Source organism: Centrocercus urophasianus, unplaced genomic scaffold, assembly GCF_019232065.1.
Source record: "Centrocercus urophasianus isolate 14NV4802_14NV808 unplaced genomic scaffold, USGS_Curo_1.0 seq_30, whole genome shotgun sequence".
In the NCBI taxonomy this organism is placed as follows: domain Eukaryota; kingdom Metazoa; phylum Chordata; class Aves; order Galliformes; family Phasianidae; genus Centrocercus; species Centrocercus urophasianus.
Genome location: NW_024884867.1, coordinates 9,806,844 through 9,822,830, shown reverse-complemented (window position 1 = coordinate 9,822,830; position 15,987 = coordinate 9,806,844). Strand labels below are relative to the sequence as shown.

The window sequence follows — 15,987 nt, the reverse complement described above, 5'->3', positions numbered from 1 at the left end:
CATTTACTTGGCATAGAACAGGGCTGGCCCTCCCTGCCTGCCCTCAGCTTGAGCAGCACATGGACACACTGGGACAGCTCATCCTTCAGTGCAGAACTACCGAGTGCCCTGTCCATTCAACCATGAGTCACAATAACAATATTTCGTACTCATCTTCTCGAGGGGAACATTAAAAGCCACTGAACTGTTATTTATTATCTGCAGCCAGAGTCAGGAGGCAACTGTATGCTCCTCCTGTACTGATGGATGTGTCCAAAGGGACCTCAGAAAGAGCCTGATCCAGAACTGCATCATTGAAAGGATGCTACCATCTGAGCAGGCAGGGATGCACCGGCGCAGCAAAGACCACCCCAGGCGGTCACTGTGGCCTCACTGTACAAGGGAGACCAAGTCAAGGACCATCCTAAAGCAGCTTTTGATCTCACATTTCACTCCAAACCTGTGGCTGAGGCACCAGGAGGAGCTTAAGGCTGATTGCATGCATTCCTCCTCCCCACAGCCCGGCCTCTGTGGTGCATCCAGCTATGACAGCAACACAAATCCATCCATTTCAATCCCTCCCAAAATGTAAAACAGCATGAGGCAGAAGCTCCAAGAGCAGAGGAATTCCGGTGCAGGGATGAGGCTGTTGGGGTGACGTCATGGTGTCCTGTTGATAAGGCTGTGCCCAAGCCTGAGCAGCCAGCACCTTACTGAAGGTGGCAGGCTTGATCCAGCAGAGGACTGGGAGCTGTGTGTGTGTAGGCAGCCAAGATTTATTAGAGAAACTGTTAAACTCAAAAGACTTGGATACAAAGATAAGCTGTGTTGCCTTCTGAAAGGCAAAGCTGATTCTGACCTGTAGAATGGACACAGGTTACCCAGACATCAGTTACCATGGTGGACTGGACAATAAAACAATCACCTTGCAGTTAATCTTCGTGGTGTCAGTTTCTTTCTACCCAGTACATCCAATGGGATGTGTATGTAATGGCAGCACAGCCCGTCCTGCTGCCACCACTGTCCCCACTCGACCACAGCAGTACTTCCCTCCCTCCTCTGCAGTGTTTGGCATCCAAAGCTACACATCTCTATGGAACAGTTCTAAATGCAACGCTAGGCTGCTTTCATCTTCAGCTGGATGGGGGAATAAGAAGGTGCAGAACTCAAAATCTGTTATTAGACCTTTAACTAAAATTAAAAAGAAAAACAAACAAACTAAAAACAGCCACTGTTCACTTCTCATGGAGAATTCAAAACCTTCACCAGCATGTTCCTAGGAATGTTTTTCTGCTTGCAACACTCAGCTGCACGGGATCACATCCACCCGTTGTCCTGGAGCACCACTGTCCTCTCCGCGTGGTGAGGTGTCATAGGACCACACACAGCAGTGCTGCAGCCCAGAGCAGCGTGAGGCCGGCCGGCAGTCTGAGCACAAAGCAGGCCCGCAGAGGCTCGGAGGCCGAGGTGCAGGAGCAGACCTCATAGCTGTTCTCTGAGCGGCTCTGGTCGTGCTGCCCGGGCTTGGAGCGTGCTCCAATCCTGCTGCTGCCCGCTGCCTCCGGGGCGTCTGCCTGCATGTCGCTGCACACCAGCCAGTCCCTGGCGATGGACTGGGGGTAGCCAGGCTCTGCTTCCAGCTCGCTGTCCAGCACTCGCCAGTACTCCTTGCCCCTGAAGAAGTAGCTTGCACCTGGGAAAAGAGATGTTTCCTTTACCAACACTTTTTTTTGCCCAGGTTTTCACGCATCTAGCTCTAAATCCAACCACACTCTCAGTGAAGCGCAAACCAGCAGATATCAGGAGACAAGTCACCACAGAACAACATCAGCTGTGTTCTGCTAATGAAACTGAGTTATGTGGCACCCAGGCGCTTTTGCTCCCCGCCTGCAATGATAGTGTTGCTCAGTGAGCAGAGGGAGCTGCGGCTCAGAGCCTGCCTCTCTTTCTGCAGCTTTTGGATGGAGGAAGTGCCAGCCGACCTGAGACATGGGACTGTATCCCAGAGCATTGCTTTTTTCCTCACTTTTTGGACCCATCTCACAGACTCACCATCTGACCACCTCATAGCATCATCTAAAGGGCTCGGTATTCCCTTCCATGGAATGGTCTCTGAGGGGTACCCGGCATCCATCCTCCTCTCGTGGTCGTCATAGCGCCAGCAGAGGTTGTCCTTAAAGAAATAAGTCTTGTCATTGTGGGCCCAGGAGAAGGCAGCATCGATCCCTCCCGGCGGCAGCCCGAAGTCCGAGATGGGCCGCGGGTATCCTTCCTCCACGTTGTTGTCCTTAAACACCCAGTATCTGTCCCCTGAGGAAAGGAGAGAAGCGTGGAGAATGATCACATCAGTTTTGCAGCCGGGGATGGCCTTCCCTGCAATGAACCAGTACTTTGTTACATATTGCCATGACAACCCTCTGCTGGGCTCTTGGCACCAGATGGGGTCGGAGGGGAGCAACCCGCTGGGACTGCTGCTGAGCTGGAGCTGGGCTGCCCAGCTGGGGGTCCTCATGGTCAGAGAACAGGTCTGCATCCCTACTCTCCCACTTCACATCCTGCCATGGGGACAGGCACTCTGTCAGCACGAGGTCTCTGGGGACCTGATGCATCTGCAGCACTCTGGGAGACACCTGGCCTGCTTTAAAGGGCAGGCTTTTCCCTTCATTTTCTAGAAAACATGAAGAAGCACTTAAACAGCAGCAGAGACTCAAAAGCCAGAGTAATTTGTGTGCTTTGGTTTGTATCCAGGGATCGATGAAACGATGCTGGAGAGTGAGAATGAGGCAGTGTTTTATGGCTGGAGACTAAACCTCTCGTTCCATCATCACGGGCACAATGAAGAGCAGCACTGAGGGCTGTGTGGGAGGGCAGAGGGAAGATCAGGGGGCGGTCTGGATCCAGCATGCATTGAGGGCTGGGGAAGGCATGGCCCTGCTGAGAGGTCTGATGGGGTCCCAGGGTCCCCGGGGGAAACGCTTCCCTGAACACTGAGGTTGTGTGAGATCCTCTACTGAGCCCTGTACAGCCTGGCTCTGGTGATTCAGCACTTCTGAAATCAGTAATTCACCCCTGCTTGCAGCCCAGCAGCAGACAAAATGCAATTTCCAGCACTGCCAACTCCATGGCTGCTGCCTGCCTGCAGGGCCCTGCGCTGGCACAGGAGGGACATGCTGGGGCAGTGGCATCATGCAGCTTCAGCCATCGCTGTGGCACACCTGGGATGCTCAGAGGATATTGGTTTAGGACCTGAGAGCTAATCTCTCTCCTCCAGCTCTTGCAGGAAAAACTGGAGAGCTTTTTTTTTTTTTTTTTTTTTAAAAAAAGAGAGAATTATATCATTTATGGTAAGAAAAAATAAAGTAGCAGAAATACAGCTAGCAAAATCAACCTCTTCAGGTTCTCATTCGTGTCCCCTCTGTGATTTCTTTTTAAAAAGACAAAAGGCAGGCTCTGTAAGGTGTGAGCAGAGGGTGTTTTATCCTTCTGTTTCACTCTCAAAAAGCATAGATTTCCATTAGGTTTGGCTGAAGTGTGATTTCCCCCACGTCCTGCAGGACACTCTGCCTGCCTTCCCCTGGTGCCTCCTGCCCCAGTGTGGGCAACACCTGACCTGTGCTGGGAGAAGGTGAGCCCTGGGGTCTCTGCAGGAACAGAGCCATGCTGCATGGCTGTGTACTGGGGGCACACACTGTTGCTTGCTCTCACCTTTGAAGAACACAATCTTGTGGTCGCTGGTCCTCTCATAGACGGCGTCCACGCTGTCCAGGTTGAGGGGCAAGCCCCGCCAGAACCGGTGGATCTGGGCTGGCTGGAGGGAGACCAAGTGCTTATTGCGGGTCAGTCTCCAGAAGTACTTGCCTGGAGGGACAGAGGGCATTACTGACCTACCCCAGTGCCCACCGCCATGCAGGACGGGCCAGCACCATGCCATGCATCGGCAGAGGGAAGCGAAGCGTGCGAGACAGGAGCCGCGGGCTTTACAGCAGCAGCTGCTGGCACTTTGTGTTCCTGGCAGCTCTTAGAAGAAATCCTCCTTCTGGGGGATCAAAACAACCCCCCAGCACTGTGCTGCCAGGGACTCAGCCCGGCTTTCTGCAGGGTGCTGATGGTGCTTTCACCCCAGAGGGCTCCGCACACTGAGATCCCGATTTGGAGCAAGAAGTCTGAGAGCGAACCCTCAGCTCTGCCCCGTGTTTATTACTGCCCATTAGAAATGACCGTGTGTTATTTACATCTGCTCTTGCACAGGTTCCCAAGGGAAACGAGCAACAGAAAGCAGAGATGTGCCTTCAGATTGGTATTCAGCGCATTCAGCGCTTTGTCCGGAGCTGGCAGATTGTGACACTGTCTTTCAAAATGTTATGGAAATTGGATCCTGGCCTAATAACGCAGGAGGCAAAATTCTAACGCTTAAACATCTGCAGAGAGGGGTTTTTATTATAATTACAAGGATTTATATCATATTCTTGTTCTTCTGCACCAGTTTGTGTATTTGCTCTATTTGACTGAGACCTACAAATGAATAATACATTCAGATGTGGTAGGAATTGCCATAATTATAGATTCTTTTTAAGAACGTTAAAAAGAAGAGTATTCAGATTTGGTGGCCATTGTACATCTATGGAAATGCTTGTAATTAAATAAAGATGATCTCTGCATCTCTAATTAGAGAGACGCTAGAAAAAAGATGGATTTTCACTTTTTTTTTTAAAGAAATCCATCTCAACGTAATTCCTTCTCTTGTAGGCACACGTCTGAGCTTCTGAGAGCTGTGTGCTCATTGGCACAACGAGGGAAAGCCTAAGTGTTTTTGACTTGATTGTCCTGTCCCAGCAGGGCTCAGCAGGGTGCAGCTGCAGCCAGTGAGATGCGCAGCAATGCTCAGGGGCAGCTGCGCTCAGGGCTCTTGGCTATTTCTGTTGAAAACTATCAGGAAAATAAGATGAGAAAGGTAGCTGTATCGAGCAATGAATTCTTAATATGATGGCCCCGCTCTGCCCACGCTCGTGCCTTGTCGCAGCCAAGCCTGCTATCCCGAGTGCTGCAGTTGGTTGGACAGTATCAGCCAAAGCCAGGCACGGGGGAACGGCTGCCATCCGCATGCAGAAATACAACAAAGGAGAAACTCCCAAACCCCATGTTTGTTTAAAGAGCTTGATTTAAAACCACCCTCCAAGCTGGCAAACTGAGTAGGATTAAAGCCAAGTGTGAACTCCTGCCATCCCGAGTGTCTCGTTTTACATGGATGACGGGCTGAGGCAATTGCTTTCTTTAATACGAGGTGATTTTGATTCCAGCTGCGTACCATGCTCTCAGTACTTCAGATGCCTCTGGCAAGATAGCTGCCTGCAAACACACACACAGGCCAAAGTTGTTCCAAAACTTCAGGAATTTGCAGTCAGGCACTGAAATCAAAGCAAACAGCATTGCAGCAGTGTGGGGAACCCATCACTGCTTTCAGTAGGGAAAGTCCTCAGGAGTTCGGGTTGCTGTGTTGGATGGCACTCAGCGATGCTTCTCTCCAGCCAGGGAACCAGCCATGCTAGCTCAGAACACAATGTCCAGCGGTGGATGGAGCTCATTCCTGGGGCTCACCGCAGTCCTGCCCAGGAGGAGATGTCCCAGCTCCCTGCTGCACAGCTGGGTGCTGACGGCAGGCTGAGCCCTCGGCTGCTGCTCTCCAGGGCAGTGTGCAGCTGGCACATGCTGACACTCTGCTCTTCCAATTTGCATTTTGGCCCGCAATAAATATATCCAAAAATAGCTGCCAAGATGGAATTCTCTTTAGTTTTCCGTTTTTTTTTTTTTTTTTTTTTTTTTTTTTTAATCCCCTCTGCAAGACAGATATCCATTTATCCTGCGTACAAGTTGTTGTCTCTCATTTTCCTGTCTTCTCCATGGCTTCTGTACAAATACTTCAGGGGAACAGCCTCCATTTTGTTTCCCTCAGACAATACTAAGTTCTCTGGAGCTCTTAATGGTTACAGTCAGATGGATGCTGCTCTTGATCCCTGGGGAGATGCTTTTGCGTCCCTGCTGGGTGGCTTTGGGGTCACTAAGCAGTGTCTGGGAATGGAAAGCACTGGGCGTTTTTCCATCAAGATGAGAAAAAAGCTCATGGAGGCCAGCACAGATAGGCTCTGTGCAGCTGAAGAGGCACCAATGGTATCCTTGTCAACAGCTTGCAACCCTGGGGACACACTGCTAGCAAGTGTTTGCTAACGCGGAACCAGATGGTTCTATAATTGTACGTGTGTTGTCTTTGAGTGATGCACAGCAAGTGGCATCAAGGAAGATGAAGTGTGGGAGGAAAGGAAAATTGAAAGCATTCAAGTGAAAAGCAAGAGAGTTCTGCTTGCTCCACCATCCTTGTTTCTACCCATACTTTGGATCTGATTGTGCACATTGTGTGGACGTTGTGCAGGGTGGGAAGTTTTCTTCTACCAAGAGGTTAGATGTGCACAGACATTGAAACGTGCTCATCAGCCATCCTTGGCCATTGATGAAGTGTCTCAGAGCTTTTATTTGAGCTGAAAGAATTCAGCAGCATGTGAAGCACCTTCCTGGGCCTTCAGATCCTGCAGGACCCATAAGCGCTCTCCAGTCTGCAAACTCAAAGCCAGCTTATCCTGACTGCATGCCCTGGACTTTCCAATACCACCTCCTCAATGTCATGTGAATGTCACCACAGGGCCATAGGCATGCTGGGTTACTTACCTTTGAAGAAGAAAGCCTCTCCCCTGATCTGGGCTACCGCATCAAAGTGAGTGTTGCATCTGTTGGGCACATCCCTCCGCAGCCTGCACAGAGATGGCCAGTTGGTGAGCAGGGGCTGTGCCCCAGGTCCCCATCCTAGAGACCCCCCTCCCCACCAGCCATGTGCATGAGGATTTCCAAGGTCAACCTAGGCACTCATCAGCCTGCAGATGCCTTTGTGGAACGTGCATTCCCTGGACCACTGGTGAGCTGGTGCAGGGATGTGCTCTTCTTGCGCCGGCTCTACAAAACTAGTGGGGACAGAAGTGGTCCCACTCCTTGGTGGCACAGCACCAGCTGGCCCCAGGCAGGACATGTGAAGGGTTGGAGCCACTCAGCACATCACCAAAGCAGCTGGGACTCAGAAACTCAGAGCCATATAGCAGAAAGCAGCAGAGACAAAACAGAAGGATGCAGAGGTGAGAAAATGCCACATGATATATGGCAAAAGCTACCTGGCAAGTGGCAGGCTTAGATGCTGAGCTGCCTTTAACAAGGTGGGTGGGAAAGGCACAGAGTATGAAGGACCTAAGAGCTGTGGAGACCATGTGAGGAATGATGATTGATAGAGAACAAGGAAAGGATGCTGGGAACACGCAGAGAAGAGTTGATGTGGGTGACAGGGAAGCATTAATCTAATTTGCTGACAGAAGATCTGTGCAGCTAGCACAAGCTTAGGCACAAAGTGACAGATGTGGCAGTGAACTCCATTCAACCTCATGATCACACGTGGGGCAGGAGGAGGAGGTCACTGTAAACATGTTCCCAGTTACTCCAGCTGCTGCCATGAGACCACAGCTCCTACAGCAGTGGGGACCACGGTGCCATGGGCACCACACCAATCAGGACCAGGAGGGATGTAGAAGATGCTGAAATGAGAGGAGGTAATTGTGCAGAGGTGCTTCCTCAATATTAGATTTTTCTACATCCCTGTTACTGTGGAAATATTTCACTGTTGATGCTCTCACTGCTGTTATCACCTCTGTGCAGGAGGGGAAGGGGGCACAGGGATGTGAAGTGACCTCCTCAGGGTTGCACCCTGGATGGGCAGATCAGGGGGTGAAGGTGACAGGCTCCATCTCTGCTGCTCTCACTTGGGCATTCCCCATACACAGCCAGAATGCGTGTGACCATGAACTCCTGCTTTTTGTTCAGTGTCCCTTCCCCTCTTCACTGTCCTGCTGCTCTGCTAGTAATATCTTGGTAACTCCAATGCTTATTAATGATCTAGATCTGGAGCTTCCCCTAATGAGGGCATGCTGGCTGCTCACTGACACTCTTAGCAGTCCCTTGCCAGCTCAAACCTTCACTTGAGTCAGGCTATCGGACCATTCGCTCCAATATTCACCCCCACAGGTACCTCAGGGAGTTGTTCACCGTGGAAAGATTTAGGTAAGTGATGCAGACACTAATCAGGATACTGCTGAAGAAGTCTGATTAACATTTCAGCAAGGGCGGGTTCACCTAAGGGTGATGGGGACAAATTTCCATTAACGTAAGTAAAATTTCAAGTCTTAAGGAAATGCAGAGTGTTTCAAGATAATGCAGAACTTCTAGGCGTGCCTTGAATTACAAGAATTACCTAAACGATTAACAGCAATCATCATTTGTTGTCGCTCTTAACCACTGTGGGCACTGCTTAATAAGTCCAGCAGTGACTGGAAGTGACTGAGAGATGTAAGGAGGAAAGGACACTCTGTGTGAGTGCGCTTATCAGACAGCAAGAGGTCCAGAGGGGAATAGCACAGACAAGATCCTGATGACTAGTGGGGCTTTGCTATTTCATGTCATTCACAGGAACATCAGCAACAGCTGGAAAGAAATGAACTCGACTTACGGGACAGTGGAGCGGTTCTCAGGCAGCTCTGGAAGGAGAGGATGGTCCTCAGTTTTGCTCCCTTCAGGCTTGGCTGTGGGGGACACAGATTCTCTGACTCCTGTGTGTAAAGACAAAGAAGCAGTAGAGAGACACACACCCTCCCCACAGCCCCACTCACCCCAAAATACAGCTCAGAATCAGGCCATGGCTGGGCAAGGGACAAGGGCTTACCATAGAGCTGCCAGATTCTGACTTTATCTTCATAAGGCAGGTCGTACTTCAGAGGGTCCCCAACTGGACCTTGGTAGTAGGGCCTCATGATAGACTCTATGGCTGAGATGTGGGTCAAGCCAATGGCATGGCCAAACTCGTGGACGGCAACAGCAAATAGGTCCATCCCGTGAGCATCTGGAAATACATAATTGAAATCAAACTCATTATGTGTTGGATAAACTGGAAAACAAATTTTTGAATAGCTGAAGCGTGAAGAAATGTTCCTCCTGTTGGAAAAAGGAAGCAGAAGTGTGACTTAGGAAATAGAAAGCCAGGCATCAGTTCACAGTGTGAGCACTCAGGCTCGGACATCAGGGAGAGTATATTGAACAAAGACACCTCCCTGATGACTTCTTTTTTCAGTCTGAGCTCTCTCTCTCTCTTTCCTCAGATGTCCTCATTTGCCATCCAACTCATAGTGCCTCATATTGCACCCACACAGATCCACCCTTCTAACAAAAGGCTCACTCTAGAGCTTCAGATGCTCGGGTCAGATCTAGACAGGGCTTAATGTCCACTTCCAAACCTACATCATCACTAAATAAAACAAAGAACCACTCCCAGAAGCCCTGTGGGGCCAACCCCAGTTGGTGCATCCCTACTACCTGACTCCAGATAGGCTGTGTCAAGCACACGTGCAATTGCTGGTCCTCCCTGCACAGCAGTGCCCTGTGGAGCTACGTTGATGACTTTAAGTATGGTTCTGAGAAAGTTCACAACTGCAAGTGTTGTAATGGAATGGCTGGGAAACCGAATGGCTCTGCAAATCTCAGGGGAGCCCCATGTTTCAAATCAGTGATCCTGAATCCTGTGCTGTTCTTTGCTGTCTCCACAGGGCCTGAGGTGCTGGGGGATATTTTTGCTGAATTTTTGCTTTTTCCTTGATGACTATTATTTACAGTGCCTGTAAACAGCCAGAGTGTTTATAACCTGTGCTGTTTTCTTCAGCACTGGGTGAGAAGACATATGCTTTCTGACATTTTAATGCCAAACTGACAACCTTGGGGGATATTTTTATATCACCTACCAACCTGTTATTTTTGAATCACTGGGGAGAACAAAATGAATGAAAGACGAAGGTTGGGTAGCTCCAAGACCTTCAAAACAGAGGGCAGCCTTCTCACCATCAGATTCACCACCTTGTTCCTCAGGAGCACTGAACCCACTCCTCCACATGAGTGCTTAACAGACAACTGCAACCAGCAGGCACAAAACGGGCACCAATCAATTGCTGATAATACACACGCTAATGGAAGCTACAGGGCCTCAGAGTCTGCCTCTGCCCTGTCTGCAATGCAGAATCCGCTCTTGACTGCACAGCTCTGAGCCCAACCAACCTGATGACCGAAAGGTCCAGTATTCATCATCATCAAAATGAGTGTCCCCTGCTGTGTGATGGTCTCCAGGGAAGAAAGCGTGTGCCACCGTGCCTCCAGGCCCATCGAAGGGATAGCCGTCGTTGTGATCAGCCTTGGAGAAGTCAATCTGGATGTCGGCGTTGTTGCCTGCCACCTCGTGGAAGTTGAGCGGGGTGATGTCGCTCCAGACTTTCAAGGCATAGTACATCAGGGCACGAACTGTGTCGTGGCCCAGGTGGGACTCTTTGGGGAAGGTGCGAACTCTGAAAGAAAGAGGGCAACAAGGAGGGGAGGAGAGGGGCACAAACAAGCTACTCCAAGGACCAGCAGGAAGAGAAGTAGATGCACAGGGAAACCCAGTAGAGATTTGCAGTCACCATTTATTTCCCAGTACGTCCGCTGGGGCAGCACATTCTGAAACCAGTACGTTGCCAGCAGTCTCTGAGACTGCAATCCATAACAAGGAGGAAGAAAGAATGCCTTTGATGTAAATCTCATTCAAAACTCCTCTAAATTCTTGCCTGCAGGACACAGGCTGATGGAGCACTGCGCTTGAGAAGCTCTTGCCTTGCTTCTTGGTGGAAAGGGCACTAATTAGTTGAGGCTTAATGCACTACTGCACTCACCAGCTCATCCTCACTTCCAGCTTTGTCTTGCCCTGAAAGAGAACCAGGTGGGAGCAGCAGTGTGCTGGCATTTGTCCTGCAGCAGAGCAATTCAAACCTCTCTTTTGTTCTGAGTTGGAATGGAAAAAGCCAGCATTTCCTGCATAGCCAAACCTGGAAAAAGAATCCCTAATATTGCTGATTTAATAGGGTGAAAAGTCAAAGATGCAGTGAGGCGCATTGGCTTCAGAAAGAGTATGTTTGGATCCTCTCTCGTTGACAATTTAGACAAAAATTAGCACATTTCAGGAAAACTTACTGTTGACTGAGTAATTACTGATGAAAACCAATTCTGCTTGAAAATTTCTGGCCAGCTCTACCCCAGTAATAATAGACACTTTATTTCTTGTGTACCAGCACACCAACCAAAGTGTTCATGAAATATTCATGGCCTGACAAATTTTAAAAGCTGAAGCAACAATTATGATCACCTCACTGCCCTCCTGCATAATATAGCTGGGAGAACATCGCTCAGCACGAGACCACTCCCTGGCCCCAGAGTGCAGTAATGACCTGAACTAAACCTCTAGAGGTAATTACAGGTGTCAGAAAGGGATGTCATGGCACTCAGCTCTTCCTATGAATAGTGATTTGGGTATTGGGAGGACTGAAGTGAAGGGAATAGGAACGACTCATTGGCTGAGTTTGGATGCTCTTGCTTACACACATTTCCTTCAAATCCCACACCCATGGAGCTGCAGCCCAATGTGAGTTATCACCTCCCAGTCTGGTCAAAGTTGCAAAAAAAGAGCAAAAATTGGTCAGAACCATGCCTCTGCTGTATCTATGCAAAGAGAGAACTTCAGTAGCAAAGAAAACATGTTTGCATACATGCAGCATCCGATAATCACAGGACCGCAAACAAAACACATATAGAATGGAGACAGAATGGTGCCAAATTAGAAAAAACACTTCTTAGGCAACTTTTTATGTATGGAAGGGACGATTTATGATCAAATGGTGGGCAGGTTCCCCTTAATACCACAGAACACAATTGGTATTGCCGTGATTAAAAGCGTCATTGTGAACCTCCACAGTACAAAAAAGGTTATCCCATTTCCAGATATTCCTTAACTAAGTATTTTCATCTTCTGAAAGAGTTCTCTGGACTTAAGCAAAGCCTTTGTTGCTTTTATGTCCACTGAGCAAGTAATTACATGCACAAAGCACACCCTGCTTATCGCAGGAATTAAGCCATCCCTTGCAAAATCAGGGTGCCCAGGACTCAAGTTTTCTGTCATTATCTGCTCTTTCCTCCTCAAGCACTGCTCAGCCTTCTGCAGCTGTAGAATAAGCACAAAAAATCTGATCTCCCTGCTAATAGGACAGCGGATGGAAAGCCCTCTCTGAGTAGACAAACATCATTAATATTCATTCCAATCTCTGACTCCAGAAACGTTAGATTAAAGCAGAAACGGAATCAACACTTGCTCTGCTTCTTATAAAAGGTCCTGCACCCCTGAGCTGACCTGTTTTTATTAGCATGCCATAGGTGTAAATGAACACCCCCCATCCTTCATTCATTACCACTGTTATTTTTCAGGAGAATCCCGTCAGGGTTTTCAATTCAACTTCTGATTTGATTGCAGAAGCTCTGCTAATTGCTTGCAATGAGATTAGGAGAAAACTATTATACCGACAGGATGTTTGTTGGCATTATGTTACCCAGTTCCACTGAACAGGAGGCACATTTCCAGCACAATGCAGATGCACACAGAGATAAATAAGCTCCCTCCCACCTTGAGCATTATTATTATTTGTGGTAAATGGAGCTTAGGTACCCAGTGGAGAGCAGCTCTCCTTCCTGGATGTTAACCCTGATGAGACTACCCTTAAAGAGCACCTGTCATGGGTAAAAGCCTAATTTGAGTAATTGGAGAGAAACCTCTTTCCTCCAGATAGCCTCAAAGCATGGTGGGGTGCGAGCTGGAGCAGCAGCCCCTTTGGAGAAGCCCCTCCTCTGATGAAGCTGCAGGCTGCTGCTGCGGGTGGCTTCAGCTGCTGCCAGTCATGTGTTCCCTGGGTGCCCTTCTTCCTCAGTCCCATCTCAAGGTGATTTGGGTCCAAGCGGTGGATAACAGAGGTCAGAGAGGGCTGCTCCAGCTGGTTGCTGCAGGGAGCCAACCACAATGGCCATTTTGATTTCTGGGCTCCTCTTTGGGTTTTATCCTCAGAAAGGCAAAAGCGAAAGAGTATTAGTGATGTACGAGAAATCAATTGCTGGTTAATGAAAGCACTCCTTCATGTTGTGCAGCCCTGATACTACAGAGAACTAAAATAAATGCTGATCACTACTGAGCACCGCAGGCCATGGATTGCCTGATAAACCCACATTGATTTTTCTGAGGGGGGAGGAGGGCACAATTGATGGGGCCACGGCTGTGGTGTGGAACTGGTGTCACCCATGGCACCTCAGTGTGACGTGAAGCACATCACAGGCATCACCTGCTTGTGCTCGGGGGTGAAAAGAAGAATCCTGAGCAACCTGCATGGCTGTAAGATGCTGTGTGCAGGGCAGTGCCTTCTTCACTGCTACGTATGCCTGTCCTTAGAGCATCCTTCAGTACAGCTTTGTTGGAAGCTTTATCCCCACCTTACAGCTCTTCACGTTTTCTTCTTCACCTTTTAAATGCAAGGCGTAATAGAGTTTGGGTTTGTTTGATTTTTTTCTTTTTTTTAAACTTCAGTCAATGTGTAAAAGGTAAGCACGTAAAACTTTATGTCTCTATCGACAGATTTTCATGGCAGTTTCAAAACAGCTATTTTAATCTCAAGTGTTGCGTGTAAATACCACACTGGAGTTTCTACACTGCTATACCTTCCCTTGGCTTATACAGCCCTCAGTCATAAAATACAGCTCTTTCTTGAATGACAGCCAAGACTCTGGGAAGGATGAAATGAAAAAAATGCAGAAATAAGTTTGTCAGGAGATGGACTTTTTATACCAGGCATATAACATCATCTCAAACCTAAGGGCTTTTTTTTATGGCAATGCATGCAGCAGTCACACAGCACGGCTGGGGGTTTCCTGGGGTTGTGCCCACCAGAAAAGCCCAACCCCTGGGATGGCCACATTTGTCAGCAGGGACCGCCAAGCCGGGATTTGTCACTGCGCTGGGAGGTGGACTCGCTCCAGGCATGACTTCAAGATCAAAGGGAAGTTTATTATTAGTAAGGAGGCCTCGCCATGCCACGCACGTGGGTTTGTAGGACCCGGGGCATCCAGCTCTTTCCAGTGGTTCTTGGGAGAGCACTCACAGCCACACATGGGCTTTCAGGGTGGAAACACGTGTCCCAAAGAGCACAGGTCTCAGTGGGATAGGGAGAAGGAGTGATTCATTTCCAGACCCTCACCTGCAGCCTGGCTCCAGAGTCAGACCTCAACTTTTGTGTTTTTGTGTCAGCAAACACACACATCGCTTCATGGCTTTAGGGGAAATATATTCTCCTGTGGCAAGGACTAGAAAAAAGGGACCAGATGCCTCCATTACCCAAAAAATGCTCCCAATGCTTGGACTCAGGTGATAAGATCAAGGGAAAAAGACATACTTGTGCCAAGCCAAATCTTTGACAGCTGCTTGAGATGGTGCAAAGCCCCAGGGAGCTCATGAGAAATTACACTGCAATGCAGCAAAAAACTAGCAAAAAGCCTCTGCTGGCCTGTGGCCACGCAGGTCTGTGGTCCTGTGGTTGGAGCTCTTACCTCCAGGACAGGTTCCTCTTGTTCCACTTGGTCACAGCCTGCGTGTGCCGCTTCCTCCTGGCTGCTGGGCCAGCCATGTCGGGCAAGGAGCAGCGAGGGGTCTTCATCAGCTGCAGTGTGGCCTCGTCTGGTGGTGAAGAAAGGGAAAAGATGGGTGTAACGGGAAAGCTGCAGCTATGGGATGAGAAATACCACAGCAGCCACCTCCACCAGCTGATGGTAGTGACTGGTGCCATAACCTGAGCCCACCCATGAGTCCTATATGAGTCCAGTCCCCCTTCCCATGCAGCAAACACAGTTGCAACAGAAAGCACGGCCCTTTTCCTGGGCTTCCTGCAGCCTGCAAGGGGGTGGAGGAGAAATAATAATTGCGAGTGCTTAATTAGGAGCAGAGGGGAAAGTCTCGGTGCTGCTGAGATGGGGACGTGGGCAGCAGCTGCTCAAGTGGCACCGGCTGCTCCAAGGCTGTGCATCTGCTGGCTAATTGTCTCCTTGAATGGCAGCAGGAGGTCATGGCCACGTCCGGGTGGCAACGTGCAGGGACAACGGCAGCCTGAGGGCAAACAGGGAACCATTCACCACTGGGATAAAGCTGGCTTTCTGCTGTCCTCAATAAGGCCATTGAGCGGGTGGCCCCACGCTGGGCAGCTCTCACCAGGCTTTGGGCAGCTCCATCCCGGTTGGATGTGGTCACCCCCACTGGTGGCTGAGCCATCATCCTCCCCTGCACTGTGCTTTGCTGGTGGGGAAACCAAATCACTCCCTGCTCAAATTCAGAAGTTCAATCGGAATTTTTGTTCCATTCAAATTGAGGCTGCAATTAAAGCTTTGAACAGAACAACCTATCAGCCTTAGTTTCTCTGTCTCTTTTCTTTCTGAGCACATCAAGAGCTATTTTAAGCTATTTTAAGCACGACAGTAACCCCAAGGGTGTGTGGGTCTGGTGAAATAATTGCTTGCCTCAGGTTGCTGAAAGCACAAGGCAACAAAGCACCTGAGCCATGTAATTACTCTTCCAGCTGCAAACAGGGCCGTCTGTCAGCCACGTGTTGGTTCCTGGGGATGATGCTGCTCTGCATCACGGCAGCTGCCAGCCCCTCTCCTCTATCCCCTGTTCACCCACCCCTGTGCCACCCACTGACCGAGGACCCCCGTTGCCTCCAGCCCCCCGAAGAGCTGCATGGCTGTGATGGCTTTGGTCAGCTCCTCCTGTGTCTGCAGCTGTCCTGTGACGGGATCCGGAGGAGGCAGATACCCAAACTTCGTCAGCCAGTCCTGTGATACAAAGGAAGGAGGATGAGAAAGGGGAAGGGGTGAAACACATATGTAGAGAGGGAAGTGTTGAAAGTCCTGCCCATTCTGCTTGGAAATGCCACTCCCATTCACATGTTTACAGCTGGTTTCCCTATTGAACAGCGTGGCTCCTGTTGACAA

General features: G+C 49.5%; 1 protein-coding gene across 1 annotated transcript in view; it reads right to left on the bottom strand.

Annotated features, from left to right (window-relative positions):
* Positions 1–764: 764 nt before the first annotated feature.
* Positions 765–15,987, bottom strand: part of MMP17 (matrix metallopeptidase 17) — a 39,586-nt gene continuing 24,363 nt past the window's right edge. Inside the window, exons 2-10 of the mRNA XM_042829100.1 lie at positions 15,696–15,828; positions 14,554–14,680; positions 10,165–10,448; positions 8,786–8,962; positions 8,573–8,672; positions 6,697–6,779; positions 3,685–3,837; positions 2,032–2,289; positions 765–1,672 (exon numbers count right to left, since the gene is read on the bottom strand). Coding sequence (XP_042685034.1) covers positions 1,350–1,672; positions 2,032–2,289; positions 3,685–3,837; positions 6,697–6,779; positions 8,573–8,672; positions 8,786–8,962; positions 10,165–10,448; positions 14,554–14,680; positions 15,696–15,828 — 1,638 coding nt within the window. The 3' untranslated portion in view covers positions 765–1,349. The remainder of the gene's footprint in view (positions 1,673–2,031; positions 2,290–3,684; positions 3,838–6,696; positions 6,780–8,572; positions 8,673–8,785; positions 8,963–10,164; positions 10,449–14,553; positions 14,681–15,695; positions 15,829–15,987) is intronic.